Source organism: Python bivittatus, unplaced genomic scaffold, assembly GCF_059951505.1.
Source record: "Python bivittatus isolate LINGU-HERP-01145 unplaced genomic scaffold, Pbiv_v1 ctg000560_np1212, whole genome shotgun sequence".
Taxonomy (NCBI): Eukaryota; Metazoa; Chordata; class Lepidosauria; order Squamata; family Pythonidae; genus Python; species Python bivittatus.
In genome coordinates, this window is record NW_028277083.1 from 528,513 (window position 1) to 546,164 (window position 17,652).

General features: G+C 57.7%; 3 protein-coding genes across 5 annotated transcripts; 1 reads left to right on the plus strand and 2 right to left on the minus strand.

Annotated features, from left to right (window-relative positions):
• Nucleotides 1-7: 7 nt before the first annotated feature.
• PTX4 (pentraxin 4) lies at nt 8-6,021 on the minus strand. The gene is made up of 3 exons (XM_088147865.1): nt 5,277-6,021; nt 2,051-2,849; nt 8-1,429 (listed from the first exon to the last, which is right to left on the minus strand). Exons 1-3 carry the CDS (start codon nt 5,778-5,780, stop codon nt 789-791), a joined length of 1,944 nt encoding a protein of 647 aa, XP_088003991.1. The 5' UTR covers nt 5,781-6,021; the 3' UTR covers nt 8-788.
• On the plus strand, nt 5,105-11,780 carry BFAR (bifunctional apoptosis regulator). 3 transcript variants are annotated; one of them, XM_088147872.1, is made up of 8 exons: nt 5,105-5,122; nt 6,879-7,206; nt 7,739-7,940; nt 8,449-8,618; nt 8,962-9,106; nt 9,396-9,569; nt 10,147-10,349; nt 10,854-11,780. In XM_088147872.1, exons 2-8 carry the CDS (start codon nt 6,944-6,946, stop codon nt 11,044-11,046), a joined length of 1,350 nt encoding a protein of 449 aa, XP_088003998.1. In that variant the 5' UTR covers nt 5,105-5,122; nt 6,879-6,943; the 3' UTR covers nt 11,047-11,780. The 3 variants fall into 3 exon arrangements, with proteins under 3 accessions (XP_088003998.1, XP_088003997.1, XP_025030562.1); XM_088147871.1 differs by lacking the exon at nt 5,105-5,122 and adding an exon at nt 5,935-6,036; XM_025174794.2 differs by lacking the exon at nt 5,105-5,122 and adding an exon at nt 6,273-6,564.
• On the minus strand, nt 11,694-17,191 carry LOC103063137 (phospholipase A2-like). The gene is made up of 4 exons (XM_088147874.1): nt 16,648-17,191; nt 14,146-14,305; nt 12,873-12,979; nt 11,694-12,677 (listed from the first exon to the last, which is right to left on the minus strand). Exons 1-4 carry the CDS (start codon nt 16,850-16,852, stop codon nt 12,529-12,531), a joined length of 621 nt encoding a protein of 206 aa, XP_088004000.1. The 5' UTR covers nt 16,853-17,191; the 3' UTR covers nt 11,694-12,528.
• Between the last annotated feature and the right edge of the window lie 461 nt (nt 17,192-17,652).

Below are 17,652 nucleotides of genomic sequence, written 5' to 3' on the forward strand. Positions count from 1 at the left end.
CGCGAGCTCGTGAACAGGTATTTATTGACTCAAGCCGGAGCAGCTACTTTCCAGGAAGAAGCGAGACGGGTTCCCCGACGCAGCGAAGGGGGCAGAGGCAGCGAGGCAGCACCGGCCGGAGAAACGTGCCGGGCGGGGCGAATCGTCGATCCCGGGAGGGGAAGACGAAGGAAGGCGCGTCCGCGCTGGAGCGGACTAGTTCGCTTCGCCAGCAACGCCCGCCGCCATTCTTCGAACAGGAACCTCGCCGGGAAAACGGCGCACGACCGCCTCAGCGAACTCTTTTTCCTCCGTCGTCAGCCCTCCCCAGGCCAGAAGGAAGAGGCTGGAACAAGCCGTGTACCGAAATGATGAGCGGTTCTCTAACCCCTTCCCCTGTACAGATACCTCGTCGCGATTTCCGCAACTGCGGTTGGCGCAACGTGGCGCTGGCGCTGCTGTTCGAGCAGGGGACGCTGGTTCGGTGGCTTGTGCCAGCTGTACTTGCCCTGAGCCACAACGGCAGCCCGCAGCTCGGTGGTACGAACTGGTCTGCCAGACAGAGAGCGAGGCCGAAGAGAGCCGGTCTTGGATTCGAGGCTCAAAGGATCCAGTGAAGCGATGGCCATGAGGGAAAGGGGCTCACCCAGCTGAAGCTGGAAAGTGACTAAGTGGGAAATAACGTACAGACCGCTCCGGCTGCGGCCCTCAGACTGACCCCAGCGGGAGCCCTTCCCCGGAGAAAATCCAGCTGAGCTCGTCCTCGCCAGTCGGATGATGGGCAGCCTTCGGGGCTTCAAGAGGGGGAATCACAGGCAGTGCTCGAGGCAACGGCAGTCCACCTTCTGCACGGAGCCACTGAGCACGGAGACGTCAGCCAAGGTGAGGACTGTCCCCTGGGGCAGGCCTTTTCCGAGGGCAACGCTGGAGACCTCCCCGGGTAGCAGCGCACGGCCCCACACGGCAAAGCCAGCCAGGAGCCCCACGAAGGATTCGGAGGATTCGAACCCTCCACCCACTGTGTCTTGCTCCTGGCCAAGGAGGAGCGACCCTCGGGGTGGAATCTGGTAGCCCTTCTGGAAATTGGAGCCCAAGGAAGCCAGCCTTCTGTCCAGGTAGAACCAGAAGCGTCCCTGCAGGGAGGACCAGACGATGCAGACGTGGTGCCACCTGCCGTCCAGGATCGGTCCCACGGGCAGCTCGCGGAAGGCGGGGTCCCCAATCACCAAGTGGACGGAGTTGCGGGGGGCAGCATCCCTGCCGTGGAGCACCAGTTTGTTGTCGTTCTCCTCCGTGGCATAAGACAGGATTGTGCCCAGATAGCCAGCACTGGTCCTCACCCAGCTGCAGAGGCTCAGTTCTAGCAAACTAGTCCGGAAGCTGGGCCAGAAGGCTGCGAAGTTCTCCGTGGAAGCGTTGGGGAAAACCAGCATGGCGCCTACGTTGCATCCTGCAGGGAGGAGAAGTGGGGAGAGAGGGAGGTGGGGAGACTGCCAGGAAGTGGAGCTTCTACGCGCCCTCGTGGCTGAGCTACAGACCCTGGAGATAAGGATGGGTCAGGGAGGCTGCTGAGGCCAAAGGTGTCAAGGGAATTTCACACACACAGCCCCCTGCAGCTGGCCGGACCCACAGTTTGGGACTCCAGGTGGTGGCTGTTGTATTAAAGATTTCCATTCTACATTTCTAAAGCCTGCACGTCACTCAGGGCCCTTACAATGCTTAAAATCAGTACAGTGGTTAAAATACAAAGAGCAAAGCAGAATGCCGAAGCACTCACAAAGTTAGAAACGGGCAGAAGCAGCAGCAGCATCTCCTAAAGTTCATGTTGCCTCGGGGGAGCGGGTCTCCCAAAAAGGAAAGCGTTATCCCACCTGCGGAACACCAGGATAAGGCCCCAACGTGGCCTGCTGAGACAGGGCGTTCCAGAGTTTAAGGGCGGCCCCTGAGAAGGTCCTTTCTCTTGACCCCGCCAAACGTGCCTCGGCCACGTTTGCGAGATTCTACATCAGATCTTAAGGGGCAACCGTCCCGCAGCATTCATGCATCAACACATCCTCCCATCTACACCTACGTGACCCTGGCTTCCGAGGCTCTTCTGGCAGCTTCTCCCCTCCAGGGGCTTTGACTGGGCCAGGGGGCTCTTCTCTGAGCATCTGCCGCTCGGGCAAAGAGGCCAGCCCTGGTTCTGCCAGCAGTGGGGAAACCCCCTGACCCAGAAGGGATCCCCTCCGCTGGGCTTCCGGGCGGCCACCCTCCTGCCGCAGCCTCTTCTCCTGACGATGACGATGCTTAGCACGCAGCTTCTTCAAGGAGGGGCTCTGCCCTCCCGCTGCCTCCAGTTCCTTCTCTGGATGGCAGCAATGGGCTGTGGTCCAAGGACTGGGCTGAACCTCCTTTTGCTTGGGACTCCTCGGCATCTGCTCTATCCCGCTCAGCTTGCTTCCCTGGCTCTGGAGGGCATCCTGGAGGCTCTCCAGCATCTCCCACAGGCTGTGCTGGTGGGCAGCCATGGCCCGAAAGTCCTCCTTGTGGCTCTCAAATGCCTGGGTGAGGTTAGAGAGGAGTCCCTGCTGCTGCTGCTGCTGCCACCGCTGCCTCTCTGCCGTGTCCTGCCCACTCTCCTGCAAGGACTCTTCCAGGGCTTTGATCTTCAGCTCTTGCTTCTTGCCCTCCTTCTGTAGCTTCTTCACCCGCGTCTGCAACCGAAGCAGCTCCTCGTGGGTGGAGGCGTGGGACTCGTTGGCCATCAGCTCCAGGCTTTTGTGCTTCTGCAGCAGGTGGTCAAATTTGGTATCGAAGTTGTAAGAAAGGTTGTAGTTTTCCACCATCTCCTGAAGGCGCATCAGGGTGACCTGCTGAAACTGGCGGAACTAGAAAACAGAAGTCCAGTCAGGCCCCCAAGCAGCCTCAAAGCAGAGGGAGTCGGGGAGAGCATTTTGTGTCCTGGCCTTAGGAGAACCCTGTCAGGGAAGGACCATTTCCTTCCCAGGAAAGAGACTGGCATGACGTGATGTTACGAAGTGCCAGGAACCTTTGGGTCCCCTTCATTTGGCCTCTCTGATTGAAATAACTTTTACATTTTTCCTGCCTTCTTTTCAGGGCACCTCAGAGCATGAAAGACATACATTGCCAAATAAATGCAGAGGTGGGTGTAGGGCCTCTTTATTGAAATGCTACTCAAGACCCCGATGCCCTCTGAGAGCAAAGAAAAACAACAATATCAGGTTCCCAAAATCAGAGCCCTCCCAATAAATACTAACAGCGCTGAGCTTTTATAGAACAGTTTAAGGAAGCGTTAGATATTTTACTACATAAGGACACGGGCCAGTGGCCAGATCTTTGGCCCAAAATACAGCATTATATTTTTCCACTGGCTTCCTTGGAGCTACTGAGTAATCTCAACTATATTTAGGAAGTGGTATTTTTATAATAACAAGTACAATTATTTTTAGTCCTAACTGAAAACCATTGGTGTGTGCAACTATACACAATTGATGTGCTTATTTTGCTATTTCAGTTGGCAAATATTTCCTTGTTTCACGGTCCTGAGACTGTTTTCTTGTCTTCCCCTGAAAGTGGTCAGGCTATTTGTGGCAATTTATATTAATTCATGAGCTCAGGCCACTCTCCCCCAGCCTGCTCAGTCTAAATGTGGACTACAGTTCCTGTTACCCCTAACTATCATGGTGAATGGACACCCTTGCTGTGTGCGATGGGATTTGTGGTGCAACACCTCTGGAGAGGCAGGCTGGCCAGGTAAGCTCAACCCAAGACAAGGCTCTCACAAAATAACCTTATCTAAACCCATCCCAAAATGCAATAATATTTATTGCTGGGCCAGTATCTGTGGTTAATCTTAGCTAAAGTGGCCTCTCTCAGAACCTGAAAGGCTTAGATATCAGAACACCAGCTGTCCCCATAGAGAAACATGGCCGGGGGGGGGCTGGGCTGCCCGGTCTGAGCAAGGGAGCCGCCACCCGCTATGAGCTGCTGAGCATCTCCCAGACCTCACCATGTCAAAGAGGCATCTCCTAGGCACCAGGCAGGCGCCCCATTACCCCAAGGGAGCCATAACAAGCACTAGCAGCCTCCCCCCCAGGACTCTTGCACGTCGGCACCTGCAAATTGGGGCACTTCCTTGCGCTGCTCCTCCCCCTTCCTTTTCCCTGGAACGGTCCCCTCGCTTTATTTATTCTTGCCGATTATAGCCGGTTGTCAGGCAGATATCTCAGGGTGCTCGGCTGCCTCGTCCCCTCTGGGGACCCCCCCTTCTCTTACTGCAGTCAGCTCTAGCTGGGAACATGCCCTCCTCTGGGCGGTTGCTGGGGGCCCAAGAACAGACGCAGCCGACCGCAGGGACTCCACAGAACTCTTGCCTTTGTTCAGCTGGGGCCCCTGGTTTGGCTCTGTGGCCCCCGATGCTAGGCAGCGGGAGAGTTCCCAGCTTGCAGGGGTGATGCCATACCTTCTCCTATTTTGGTCCCACAGTAACTTGCACCCCCAGCCGAGGGGCCACAACCTTCCTATCAAGCAGAGGAGATTTGGGGGCCACCCCCACTGTCCCGGGTCTAAGCGGTCAGTCTGTTCAGTGGGCTTTGATCATTTCTTTGTCACAGATTGAAAAAAGGATAGCTGGGATAAAGCTGATATCAGAATAAGGATCGCATAATAAACTCGGATTAAAGCCATTTAACTGGGAGCTGCGTTCGACAGTGACACGTCCTGTTGCTCTGTGTTCCGTAATTCTTGCCCTGTTTTACTGGCCTTCTGTATACACGAACTACCTGACGCTCCATACGTGTCGGGTAGTTCACACGCGACGCTCCGGATACAACATTCGCTCCGAAGGAGAAAGCAGGGAGCCCCCCCCGGAGGGGACGCGCCTGGTTTCGGGGGATCCACGCCAAGCAGGACGTCTAGGAGGAGGGCGAAGGCGTGGAGCAGCACCGGGGAGACCCTGGCTTCCCTCCACCAGAGCCGTGGACGCGCCCAGGCCGGGCACCGTCTCCTCGCCCGCAAGACGCCTGCCCGGGGGAAAGCGGGAGCGCTGCCCAGGCGCCCGGGCAGAAACCCAAGGCTAAAGGAAGGAAAGGAGCGCGCGGGGCTTTCCTTTGAAACCGCCCGAGGGCCGCCGTCGGGCCAGGTAAAGTTGCCCCGCTCCCCGCAGCCGTCGCCCCTCGCCCGCCTCGCCCTCGGCGGCGCAGCGCAGCGCAGCGCAGCGCAGCGCAGCGCAGCGCAGCGCAGCGCAGCGCAGCGCAGCGCAGCGCAGCGCAGCGCAGGCGCGGCTCGCGTCTCACCTGCGCGTCGAGGCGCCGGAGCCTCTCGAGGAGCGGCTTCCTCGGCGTGCCCGCCCCCGGGAGCTGCAGCAGGGCGCCCCGCAGACAGGCGGCCGCCAGCACCAGGGCCAGGGGCACGATCCCCGGCGCCGCCCGCATCCCGAAGCCGCTCAGGGTCCGAGGGAGACGAGTCTGCCCGCCCGCCCGGCTGGCAGGAGCGCCTGCTGGTGCCCGGAATAGACAAGACCCGCAGGCTCCCGCCCCGGAGCCCAGTTTAGCTCCGCCGCGGGGGGGGAAGAGCGCGCTCCCCGCCCCCGGAGCCAGGATGGGAGGCCACCAGGTGCTGCGCCGCCCGGAGGGACGCCCGACCAGGGCGCTGGGGGGGCAGGAGAGAGGCCGAACGGGGTAACCTGGGCGGGGCGGGGAGCCCCGACGCAGGACCCCCCCAAGAAAGACGCCCGAGGCCGCAGGAGGCAGCTGGCCCGCAGGGAGACGCAGCCCGGGCCGCCGCCTGCGCGGGCGCATCCTCCTCCCGGAGCTCCCCTCCCTGCCGCCGGCCCAGGCGCCGCCCGAAAGGACTCCCCTTCTCAGCCTGGACTACCTCACAGGGCTGTCAGCAGCTCCCCCGCAGCCCGCTGTCCTGGGAACGAGCGACAGGGGGCGCTCCAGCGGACTGCGTTCGGCAGAGCGCTCCCTCTCGCGCATGCGCTCTCCCGGCCCCCTCGCGAGGCGGCACGCCTGCGCGGCCGGAAGTGGGTGTCTGTGGGGCTCCGCGGACCCGGTGAGTGAGCGGCGCTTCGGGACTACCCCCTCCTGGCGGCGGCTCGGGGGGGGGCTCTTGGGATTGTCCCGCCGTTTTGCCCCCCGTGGCTTCGCGGCCGGGCGTCGCCGCGCCCCTCCCCTCCCCGCCGCCTGCTCTCCCCGCGGCTCGCCCCCACCGGTAGACTGCCTCGGCCTCCGGAGGCTCCCTCTGGACCGCCAAGCCCCTCCCTTCCGGCCGCGAGTCCAGCGTCTCCTGCGGCTGACCCGGGACTCCTTCGAGAAGCAGCCGGCTGGCGAGGGACTGAGGGAGCAGGGCGCGGGGCGGCCCCCTCGGGCGCTCGGCTTGCTCTGCGGGGCGTTTGCGGAGCCCCGCGCGGCAAAAGGCGGTCAGCTCCCCGCCCGCCGCGGGCCGGTCCCGGGAGCAGCGCCGCGTGGCCTCCGCCGGGCCGGTCTGTCCTCCGAGCGCGGCGAGGCCGCTCGGTCCCTGCCGCGGGCGGGCGAGAGGGCGCCTCCGCTGAGCCGCCCGCCTGGCGGTGGCCAGAAGCAGGTGCGCTCATGTGCCCCGAGGCGGTCCGTCCCGCTCCTTCGGGGCCATTGTTCGTGCATTATAACGCCTGTGCCGCACGTTCAGTGGACGATATTTTTCCGTTTCTACCCAGAAGGGACGCAGGATTGGTCGCAGTCAAAAACGTTTACTTATGTAAAATTAATTAAATTGCCACAAGTAATCTGGTCCTTATTAAACTGAGCATTCGTAATCTAAGGTGCGTGTCGGGAGCTGCTGAGATCTTTTCATGATGCCAGCGGTTCCCGCCTCCGTGGCGTGCAGAAACTGAACCGGCCTCTTTTGCCGTCTTCCAGAGCTGTAGCTGCGCTGCTGGGTCTGAGGATGTGAGGCTGCTTCCGTCTCAGCCACGCGAAAGGAGATGGAGGAGGAGAGCGCTCCGTTGCCAGCGGAGAGGCCGGGGGCTTCGGCGGCCGATTCTCCAGCCATCAGCCGGCGGATATCAGTCAGCGAGTTCTCTTGCCACTGCTGCTACGATATTCTCATCCACCCCACCACCTTGAACTGCGGGCACAGCTTTTGTCGGCACTGCCTGGCATTATGGTGGATGTCTTCCAAGAAGAACGAGTGCCCAGAGTGCAGGGAGAAGTGGGAAGGGTTCCCAAAGGTCAACATCCTCCTCAGGTGACCGTTGCCCTGCCTGCTTTGGCCTTCCTGGTTTGCTGTCTTCCGGACAGTTGGGGCTGCTGGAGGCCAGCGGGTTGGGGAAGGCGAGCTGCCTGAGGCCTTGAGATGTAGGGCTTGCTTTCTCCTCTCTGGCCAGGAGCCTTCATGCCTCTCCACTTGCGCCTTTGGCTGCGCCGGGTATGTCAGCAGTGAGTGACTGCAAGGTGTCCTTTGGCCTTGTTGCCTGTGCTCTTTGATCAGGGCGTGGCCTTGGTAGTCAGCTTGCGTGACATTGTACCGCTTCCCCCAAGGGCAGACGGGTTCTCCTCCTCCAGCTCACTGCAAGGTGGGCAGGGCCGAGCCAGAATTACTGGGCAGGATCACCAATGACTTCCTGTTGGAGGATTTGAGCAGGGCTGAATCAGGTGGATGCTCTGGACTTGTCTCTCGCTGCAACTTGGAAAACGCTTCTCCAGAAATCGACGAGGTGGCGCATCTTGAGGGTGCAGCGTGTGCAAGAAGTCGGCTAAAGTGGTTCTTCCCCTTCCAGGAATGCTGTTGAAAAGCTGTTCCCGGTCGCCGTCGAGCAGCGCAAGGACGACATCCTGCAAAACCACGAGGCAACGCGGAGTCTTGCTGCTTTTCAGAAGTACGGGAGTGACCAGCCCGCAGCAGCCCCCAGTGCAGGCAGGATGAATGCTCCAGCAGGAGGCTTCTTCTCCGGTGTCCTCACTGCGTTGACTTGTGTGGCGGTACGGCTCTCCGAGGACATTTTTCGCGAGCACTGTGCTGTGGCCACGACACGGGAGGAGGCTTTGCAGGGTGCAGTCTCAGGCAGCGGCGCTACGGAGGAATCAGCAGGCTCTCTGGGAGACGCTGAGCTTCCAGTGGGGTTTTCTTCCTGCCTGAATGGAAGCAAGGAAGGGCAGTTGGCTGCCGGGCCCAGCTCCAGTGAGCTCCGCCTGCCTGCGGCTGCTGCTTTCTCTTTGGACTGGTGGGAGTGAGGCTGAAAAGGGGTGGCTCTGGCTCGCTGTCCTCTCTTGCAGCCTTATCCCAGAGCACCAGCCAAATGCGGCTTATTGAAAGAAAACGTTAAGAATCACACATCACCTTCAGCTATAATTTAACGTTGCTTGCACCATACACTGATAAAATTGCTTGTCTAGATCAGCCCTTGAACATCATGCTTCCTTGTTGTTGCTTTGAGCACCGCCAGCCCCACCCCCCACCCCTCATAGATGCTCTCGATTGATCTCTTAGGTGGTTTTGCTGGGCTATCATTGGAGTAGCCGGGAGTCAGAGGATGATCTCCTGGTCCACAAGCCAGTCACCAAATGGACCGCAGAGGAGGTGGTTCATTGGCTGGGACAGCTGGGACCATGGACTGCCCTGTACAAGGAGAGGTTCTTGCAGGAGAGGGTGAATGGAAGGTGAGCAGGAACCCGCTGGCAATGCTCAGGAAGGATCCTTGGCTTGAATGCAGAGCCTTGCCTGTGGAAGGCTTTCTCCAGGGCTATGCAGGTTGGGGCAGAAGTGTTTGTGTTCAAAGTAAGCTTCCATTCATGGCTTGCTTGTGAGTCATAGACCATTGGCTGCCTTGCCAGGAATTTCTGCTCCTTTTAGAGCAGGCAGAAATTCTGCTTCTTTTAGAGCCCGCTTTGCTCTTTGTGAAAATCTGTGGCTGCTTAAGCCTGGATGCTAGACGTCCTAAAGGAGACTTTTGGGTTTTGTAGCATTGGAGCGGGCTGCAGGTGAACTGTTAATGTCTTGCAGGCTGCTTCTGACGCTGACTGATGAAGAAATCGCAAAGGCTCCTTACCAGGTGGAGAACAGCAGCCACAGGAAAGCCATTATGATGGAGCTTGAGAGGGTGAAGATGCTGGGGGTTAAGCCACCACAAAACCTTTGGGAATACAAAGTGAGTGCATGCTGCAGAGGCACGCCTCTGCCATGGCAGCAAGCGGGCACTGTTGTTGCCTCTCTTTGCCACTCAAAATGTTCTGCCTCTGATCCAGGGGAACAAAGCAGAAGGCCAACGGCGCTGGCCTCTTCACCTTCCTGGCTGATAGGATTTGGATTCAGGGTCTTTTTCCACATCGTGTGTCACATGCCTAGCAAGTGGCATCGTGCCCGGCAGACCCCGGCAGGTGGTGGAGCAAAGCATCTTCCTTGGCCATTTTGCCCCATGGATTTTCGTTCCCTTGCAGGCGGTGCATCCTGGAAAGTCGCTGTTCCTGCTGTACGCCCTGAAAAGCTCCCCTCGGCTCACGATGCTGTATTTGTACCTGTCAGATTACAGCAATACCTTCCTGCCCTTCATCCACACTGTCTGCCCAGTGCAGGAGGAAGAGGGGCTTGAAGAGGTTATTGCAAAGCTGCACGTAAGTGTGGCGTCCCAGATGGTTGGGAATCCGACTTGGGGGTGCCCTGGGATGGGGGGAGGTGGGGATGAGATCAAGGACCTCGAGACCACAAACAGCTGTTTCTCGGGGAGGGTAGCGCTGGAATAGCCTCCCAAATTAGTACTTCTAAGGTCTGCTTAAAGTGAATCTTCCACTCCCCTTGCTTGTTTCAAGAAGACTTCAATAGTTGTTTCCCAAATGTGAAAATACGATGAGGCAAAATTCCAGAGGTTCCACTGCCAAGAGATGTTGCTTGGACACTCGCAGATGACCAGGAACTGCAGCTTTAAATCCCTGTTTGGACCTGAGAAGATGCTTTAGGGCCAGTTGCTAGCAGGGAAACGTCAACGTCTTCTAGCCTGGCTGTTGGCGCCCTTCGTTTTTCACCCTGCTTTGCTCTTTGTGAAGCGCGTGGGCCGTGCTCCTACCCCAGCCAGGCGGCAGAGGATGGCTCTGCCCCCGGCTTTTGAGGAAAAGCTGCTGACGTGGTTCAGAGCGCTCAAGAATGACGGAGGGGTTGTGAGGGCAGCTGGCAGCTAGTGTTCTGTCTCTGCAGGACTACAAGGACCTGGTGTGGAAGCAGTGGCGGGAATTCCTGGTGAAGTTTGCTTTCTTGCCATATCAGCTGATTGCAGAGTTTGCTTGGGACTGGCTGGAGATCCATTACTGGACCTCCCGCTTCATCATTGTGAACGCCATGCTGCTGTCCGTGCTGGAGCTCTTCTCCTTCTGGAGGCTGTGGTCGAGGCGGGAGCTGAAGTGAGTCCTGGCCTCAGAGGGCTGCCCCAAACCCTGCTCAGGCAGCCAGGCTTATCGACGGGGGAGGGGGCTTAATGACCTTTTTTGGGCTACGCAAGTGGCCGCAATTACATTTACCCATCTCCAGGGAAGGCTTTTGCCGCTCTCCCTGCTCTGCCACAGAGGGACCCCAGGGGCCCCGTGCCGGTCACTTGGAAGCCGGCCATTTTTATGCTTTGCCCTTTGCAGAAGCTGAGCACTGCTGGTGTGTGTCCCATCCCCCCTCCCCTTTTTGGGCTGTGTGTTTCTGCTGCTTGCTTCTTTTTCAAGCTCATTTCAACTGCCCTTTCAGCGTTAGGATGGCGCTTGGCATGCCTGGAATGGGTTGCAAGGACAAACGCGTCCAGGGTCTGCAGAAGAGCCAGGATTTTGTTGGGGTAAATCTAAAGGCTGCCAAGCCCAAATATTAAATCTCCTCTCTTCTCTCTCTTCCTCCACCTCCTGCCCTCCTCCTCCACTTTTCAGGAGAATTCCTTACCGGATGTGGAGCCATTTCTGGAAAGTGTCAACCCAGGGATTTCTGATGGCCATTTTCTGGCCAGTTATTCCCCAGTTTGCCTGCAACTGCCTCTTTTACTGGGCTTTGTACTTCAACCCAATCATTAACATTGACCTCGTAGTGAAGGAAGTCCGTTGGCTGGAAACCCAAGTCCTGTGATGCGGACGGTCCTGGCTCTGGACTCGGCATTGTGGACCGCGCCACCATGTGGTGGCAGGAATCTGTAGGCTTTCCTCTTTCTGCACTTCTGACTCAAGCTAATCCCCCCCCCAGGTAATTCGACCGTCTAGCTTTGCAGCTCTTCACACACACACACCTTTCTTTTCAGGAGGAAGACATAGGGGAGGCACTTTTTCTTGGGGCTGAGAAGGCGTAATCTCAGCATAATCAGAAATCTCGCTTTGAGCTCACTGAAGCCGGGGGTTGTAAGCCATGTTCAGTCTCAGTAAGCCTAACTATGGTGCTTGACGAAATGCCATGTGGGTATTTTTTGTTTTGGTCTTAGTGGTGGAAAGAGGCTTCCATTGAAGCAGTGCCAGGCGGAAGATACACCCTGCTCTTAAAAGGGGCTGCCGGTGTGGCTTGGCTCTCCCTGCGCTTCTAAGAGGTTTGATGACATTTCCCTGGCTTTCGGTAGTCGACTTGTCAGCCATAATCCTTTTTTTGAAAAAGGGTGCCTTGCATGTAAATATGTGAATTGCTTTCTGTGTGTGTCTGAATGTTCCCTATGTTGCCATGCGTTAAATTTCTGGTGAAACCAAGATGGTCTAAAGGTGATGTCCCTATAAATGAAATTTGACTCTGCATTTCTATCAATACGATCTTTAAATTTGCATAGAACATTTTTTACAAATTAAATAATGTTTTTCTAAAAGTGATAGTTATTTTTTTCACCCAGTGTTCCCTCCTTCCCTTTCTTTTTTTAAATTGTGAGGTAGGCTGGGCTGAAGATGGTGGGCGGCCACAGCTCTGCTGCAGTTTTGTGGCTGCCTGGCATCCGTGAATTTCCAGGAGATTCGGCTGTGATGGGAGGAGTTGAACCTTGCTATATTTGTTCATCCAGTTCTGTCCTATGGCCTCCCTTGCTATGCTACCCTGGGGGCTCTTTCTTTCTTTCTTTAATGGTATGTGGGAGAGACCTTGGGACCTTGACTTTCAGACTTGCGAGATTCTGTCAACGTAGCTTTACGATAAAGTAGAAGTAGCTCGTCTGGCCGTGTTTCCCGTCCAGCCTACCTCACAGGGCTGACATCAATCTTGCAAAAGTACACTTCTCCCCCATCTCCTTTATAGCCCAGTAAACTAGGGAGGGTCTCTTCTGACCCTCTTGCCCTGCCCACATTCCTGCTGCGGGCTCAGCTGCCTTTTATCTGACCCTTCCCATGGCAGTGTCTCTTGGCCAGGTCTCCCAGGGTCGTTCCCACATACCATTACACTTTCTTTAATGCCACGTTTTGCATCCCCCAAGTGAGCTGGGTTTGCACTGGGCGACATCCGGGGAATGAGGCCCAAGGGGCGCCTGCAGACTGTCCCCATGCTGAGCCCCAGCGGCGGGACAGGGCTGGGCCATCCGAGGGGAAGCAGCAGCTCAGGTCTGGAATCGAAAGGCACGGCACGCAGAGAGGCAGAGCGAGGACAGTGTTAGTCGTCTCGGCAGGCAGGGCTCTTCTTTCCACACAGTGTGTCTGGCCAGAACAAATACGTCACGTTGTAGGGGGCCTTGGCCAGGCACTTGGCTGCATCGCGGTCACATTCACAAGCCATCTTTTGGCACTTGTCTTCGATGTCATCTGCAAGAGGGAAAGAGGCCAAGAAGCAGTGAAGCTGCGCTTTGAAAGCCCCGTGGGGAGTCACCACGCAATGCTTCAGAAGCGCAGCTTTCCAAGCATGTTGGATGTGGTGGCCGGAAGACCAGAGATCCCGGCCCTGTGGAGGCCGCTTTTCTCCAGGTGAGTGAGCGGAACCGGGTGGCAGCCAGAACTCACCGCACTTGGCCTCGCTGTCCTCACACTCCCAGGTGTACCTCTGCGTCTTGGGGGCACAGTTCTCCGCCTCGGCCTTTCCATAGCAACAGTCGTGCTTAAAGCAGCACCTGGCAGAACCAGAAGAGACCGACTTGGCAGGCAGAGCCGGGCCAGCCCGCCCCCCTCCGATCGACCGGCCTGCCGACCTGCCGGAGGAGCAGGCCCCAGGCGTGGGGGGTGCCACTTACTCCAGTAGGTAACCGTGCCTACCCAGGGGTGGGTGGATGGTTTTTATATCTGTCTAAACTACAGTGTGTGGCAGAGACACTTGCAGAGAATTCCTGCTGCTTGTTTTAAACCACTGTGGGGGGCTGTGGGGGCTGCAGTCCTTCGAAGGGGGTGGTTCTCTTACGCATTTGACCTGCTCTCCGTTGCTCGTTTTCTCACCCGAAATGGCTTCTGGGCAGAGTGCAGGACGGCTGCTTCCCCAGTTTCCCAGTGCTGTTGCCTTCAACTTCATTTTAATCGCCCCAAACTGTCCCAAATAATTTATACACTGAGCTGGGTTCAGGGCAAGTGATAGGAACCAGTTAGGAAGATTCTCCAGGCAGCTGGCCCAGAAGGGAGCATCCAGATCTGTGCGAGGGGATGGTGCCGTGGCAGCCCAGTTGAGGTGGAGCCAGCCCTGTGCCTCTAAAAACACCCAAGAAGCTGGGCAGCTGGCCCAGATCAGCCAGGATGTGGGGCAAAACATGAGCCAAGGAAAACATGTTTCATGGCCAGAAATGGATGCGTCCCTTCCAGCCACGCTGGAGCTCCACCACCTAGGCAAGAATCTCATTCTGCCAGACCAGCGGAAGCCACAGAGTGTTTGCTTCCAATTGCTTAAAATACAGTAGAGCTAAGTTATATTTTGGGTTTAGTTTATAGCGATGGGAGGATGCGGTTTCTTTATATATAAGGAGGGTGGCTTGGCATCCCCGAGCTTTCTGCAGGCAGGCGTGCCTTCCGCTTCCACGTCTGCACATTTGGATACAGGTGCGCGCTCAGCCGTCTTCCCAGAATCCCTCCAGCCTACGCGCACTCTTAAAAAAAAAGACTGCAGATTCGCAGTATCTTAAAAGCAAAGGCATTTGGCAGTTTAAGCTTTTTGATGCATCTTGAAAAGAAGAAAAAGAAAAGAAACAAGGGATTCCAAAGCCGAGATGGAGATCAGAGGGAGTTTGCCTTCGTGCCCAGCAGGAACCCTCCACCTGGGGCATGAGGCCCATCTTGTTCAGCTTGACTGACTTACCAGTCGACTTGATCCGTGGGCCAGCCACTCCCTCCCCAGCCGCAGTAGCACCCATAGCGTATGTAGGCGAAGGGAGTCCGCCCTGTGGTGCAATGGATCACCCCAGCCAGCTGGAGGATTCCTCTGCGGTGCCGGGAAGGGACATTTCCCAAAGGATGGCCTGCAGTTAGGGGAGGAGGAAAACATGGGCATCAGAAGCTGCAGCTTTGGGCGCAAAAGGAGGGTTTCCTGCCCGTTATCTCCTGCGATTCCCAGATGACTCTGCTCTTGGTTAAAGGGGCGGGGGAATTCCAATAAAGTTGCTCAGTGGCTCACAGCACCCAACTATTCTCTTATGGGGATGAATCTCAGGAAGACAAGGTGGAGGGAAGCACCCTTTGCTCAAAATAATTTACCAACAGAAATTACTTCCCCATTACTACCTGCCATCCACAAATTACTTCCCCATTACTACCCGCCATCCACAAGGAGCCATGGTTCGCCAGAGTGCCAAGCTCGTGCCAGAAACCCACAGCACCCAAAAATCCGAGCAATGCTCTCATGGGGGCGGGGGGGAGAGGGGAATCCATGATGGTAAAGCTTGAATCTGTCCCCTGCAAGGCCGACTCATGGGTATTATGGCCAATCAAGCAGTGGGCGAATGTCTCTTGGATCCAAAAGCCAGCTGTTCCTCACGTGTTGGGCAAGACCTTTTGACAAAAAGAAACCACTGCTGGAAGCCAGGCAGTCCTGAGTCAGAACTGGTGCTCTGCAGGCAGATCATGGGGAGGGGGCGGAGGGGGGCATGGCCACGTCCCTGCGCCTCTTGCAGCTTTCAGTGGGTTGTGAGCGATCTTCCTTGGTATGACTTCCTTTTAAAGCTGATTCAGTTGAAAGGAAAGGCAGAGGGAAGGGGGCTCTTCACACCAAGACTTCAGGAGAGTCTCCAATTAATGGAGGTGCCCCCAAGCAGACCTCCCCTTTGATCCCCCCAGGGAGACACTTCTCCAGCAGCAGCAGCAGCAGCAGCAGCCGGTGTCCCATGGCAGACGGCAAGGGCTGCTTCCAAGATGAGCTGCTGTGGTTCAAGGCAGAAGGTCGGAAGCCCCCACTGGACAGGTCTCACTTTCCTTTGCCACCAGCCACCCTGCTGGGTGCTTCGGAAGCTCTAACAGCCCCTGCCTTTTCCCATCTGCGTCTGTTTGCTTTACAGCATTAGGTAAATAGTAAAAAACGCCCAGCCACCTCCTTGCTGAGGCAAGGCGCGGTCTGCAACAGGGTCAAGGGTGCCAGAGAAACAGAGCCATGCCCTTGAAGACTCCAGTCTCCCTGGCCAGCACCACTTGGCAAATGACCTTCAGGCCCAAAGCCTCCCTCATGGCTGGCTTATCCCAGACTCTGAGCCGAGAGACCCTCCGGCTCTCCAGGCAACCCTGAGCAGCCACTCAGGGCAGATTTCAAAGGGATCTTTCAGCCTCAGGGTAGGGGGAGATGCTTCTCCTGAAGCAGCATGAGCCTCCTTGCCATCCTGGATCTGCTGGTCGTGATCCAGAGCAGGTGCTATGATGCAAGGGATGTGGGAACGGCCTTGGGAGACTGGGCCAAGAGATGCAGCCAATGGTCAGATAAAGGCAACGTAGCCTGCAGCAGGAATGTGGGCAGGGCAAGAGGGTCAGAAGGGGCCCTCCCTAGTTTCTTAGGCTGTAAAGAACAGTGTGGGGGGAGAGAAATGTACTTTTTTAAACAGAACAGTAACCTTACAATAAAGTAGAAGTAGCTCATCTGACATCAATCTTGCAAGTTTCCTGCTTCTTTATCAGGGTGGGTGGGGGGACAGCAGGCCCACCTCAGCTCAGAGATTGAAGGCAGGAACCCCAATACCTCAAATGACACCATTCCATCAAAAAAGGAGAGCCCGAGGTGATCCTGCTAGCACCCCTTCCTCCAATATGCCCCTTAAAAAGCAGCAGAGTCCCTTTCTCCAGCCTCTGGTTGGACAGCTGTTATGCTGTGCCCAGAATTTTGGGGAATGCCCCCCCCCCCGATTTATGTGGACGGTGACATCTGCCTGCCGCTTCCAGTTCCTTCTGCTTGGCTAAGCCGGATCCAGGAGGATCAGTTTGGAACAGGCAACCTGGCACCCTCCAGATGTTCTCGATTATTAACCCCACAATCATCACTGGCTACTCTTTGGTGTCGTGCTTAAGGCACCAGGCTAGAAACGGGGAGACTCTGAGTTCCAGTCCTGCCTTAGGCATGAAGCCAGCTAGGTGACTTTGGGCCCCTCACTCTCTCTCAGGCCTAGGAAGGAGGCAAGGGCAAACCACTTCTGAAATCTTGCCAGGAAAACTGCGGGGACTTGTCTGGGCAGTCGCCAGGAGTCAAAAGCTGACTGGAAGGCACCAAAAACCCCCAACAACCTTCTAACCTAGTTAGCGAATAAACCCACACTCACTCTGGGTTCACCCAACGTATTGGCTCCCGCAACCCAACGTCCCTTGCTAGCGCCGCCGCCCAACTCACCGGTCCGCACCAGCCCCAGCAGCAGCAGCAGCAGCAGCGGCGGCGGCGGCGGCGGCAGCCCGGCCAGGCGCCGGCCCATCGGGTCCATCGGCGGCGGCAGCAGCAGCCGCGGGAGGCGTTCCGTCCGCGCTCTGGCCGCCCGTCCCGTCCAGGCGCCGCCGCGGGAGCCTCTGTCTCTCCCGGCCTCGCCTTTGCCGGCCTTCATCCAGTTCTCCGCCCACGCGGCCGGCTGCGCCCGCCCCGCACACGCGCCGCAGCCCGGCGGGCGGCCGCTGCTGCCCGCGGGGGCGGGACGGCGGCTCCTCGGGGTCCGTCCATGGGCGCCGGCGTCCCTGCGCAGCAGCCCGCGGAGCAAGCGGCTCTCCGCAGCGCCGGCCACCGCGCTGCGGCCTCTCTGCCGGGCCCGGCCGGGGCTGCGGGCAGCCGCGCAAGGGAGGCGGGCGGACGTTCGGCACGCCGCGATCCGGAGCCCCCAGCCCCATCTGAAGTGTATGGCCGGTCGTGTTTCTTGCCCAAATGAGGCCCAAGAGTATCTGAAAAAGGCGGAAGGGTGAGAGTTGGGGGGGAGACCTGCCCTAAATCCACGGGTGAACGCTGACCCTTTTTGCCACCCTGCCCCGTGTGCTGCTCCTGCCCGCAAAGGCCGGAGTGGGCAATGGGCAGGGCTGCTGCCTTCCTGGGGTCCCCACCTGGTGAGTGAGAAGATTGTCTCCCATCCCTTTGGGCACCTGTGTCTCTCCTTCTGGCTCAGCTGATGGGAGGTCTTTGGGCTGCAGCCGGCAGGAGGCGCGATTTGGTTCCCTTTGGCAGCCCCCCCCCCCCCCCATCTCCTGCTACAAGCCAGGCTTTCTGGCTGGCCTCTCAGCTGCTTATCCCGGGGTCTGAGCTGAGGGTGGTGGTGGCTGAGATGAACAGCCAGACTGCGGCCAACTGGGGAGAAAAAGCCACCGTGTTCTTCTAGCTCTCTGTTTCCCTGAACATTTGCTACCCAAATGTGCTTCCATC

Coding starts and splice junctions, on each gene's coding strand:
- BFAR (XM_088147872.1), top strand. CDS start 6,944: ATGGAGGAGGAGAGCGCTCCGTTGCCAGCGGAGAGGCCGGGGGCTTCG. Junction 9,107..9,395: donor AAAACCTTTGGGAATACAAA/GTGAGTGCATGC, acceptor GTTCCCTTGCAG/GCGGTGCATCCTGGAAAGTC. Junction 9,570..10,146: donor AGGTTATTGCAAAGCTGCAC/GTAAGTGTGGCG, acceptor CTGTCTCTGCAG/GACTACAAGGACCTGGTGTG.
- LOC103063137 (XM_088147874.1), bottom strand. CDS start 16,852: ATGAAGGCCGGCAAAGGCGAGGCCGGGAGAGACAGAGGCTCCCGCGGC. Junction 12,980..14,145: donor CCCACGGATCAAGTCGACTG/GTAAGTCAGTCA, acceptor TGGTTCTGCCAG/GTGCTGCTTTAAGCACGACT. Junction 12,678..12,872: donor GGACAGCGAGGCCAAGTGCG/GTGAGTTCTGGC, acceptor TCCCTCTTGCAG/ATGACATCGAAGACAAGTGC.
- PTX4 (XM_088147865.1), bottom strand. CDS start 5,780: ATGCGCCCGCGCAGGCGGCGGCCCGGGCTGCGTCTCCCTGCGGGCCAG. Junction 2,850..5,276: donor TCCGGCGCCTCGACGCGCAG/GTGAGACGCGAG, acceptor TCTGTTTTCTAG/TTCCGCCAGTTTCAGCAGGT. Junction 1,430..2,050: donor GCCTCGGAAGCCAGGGTCAC/GTAGGTGTAGAT, acceptor TCCTCCCTGCAG/GATGCAACGTAGGCGCCATG.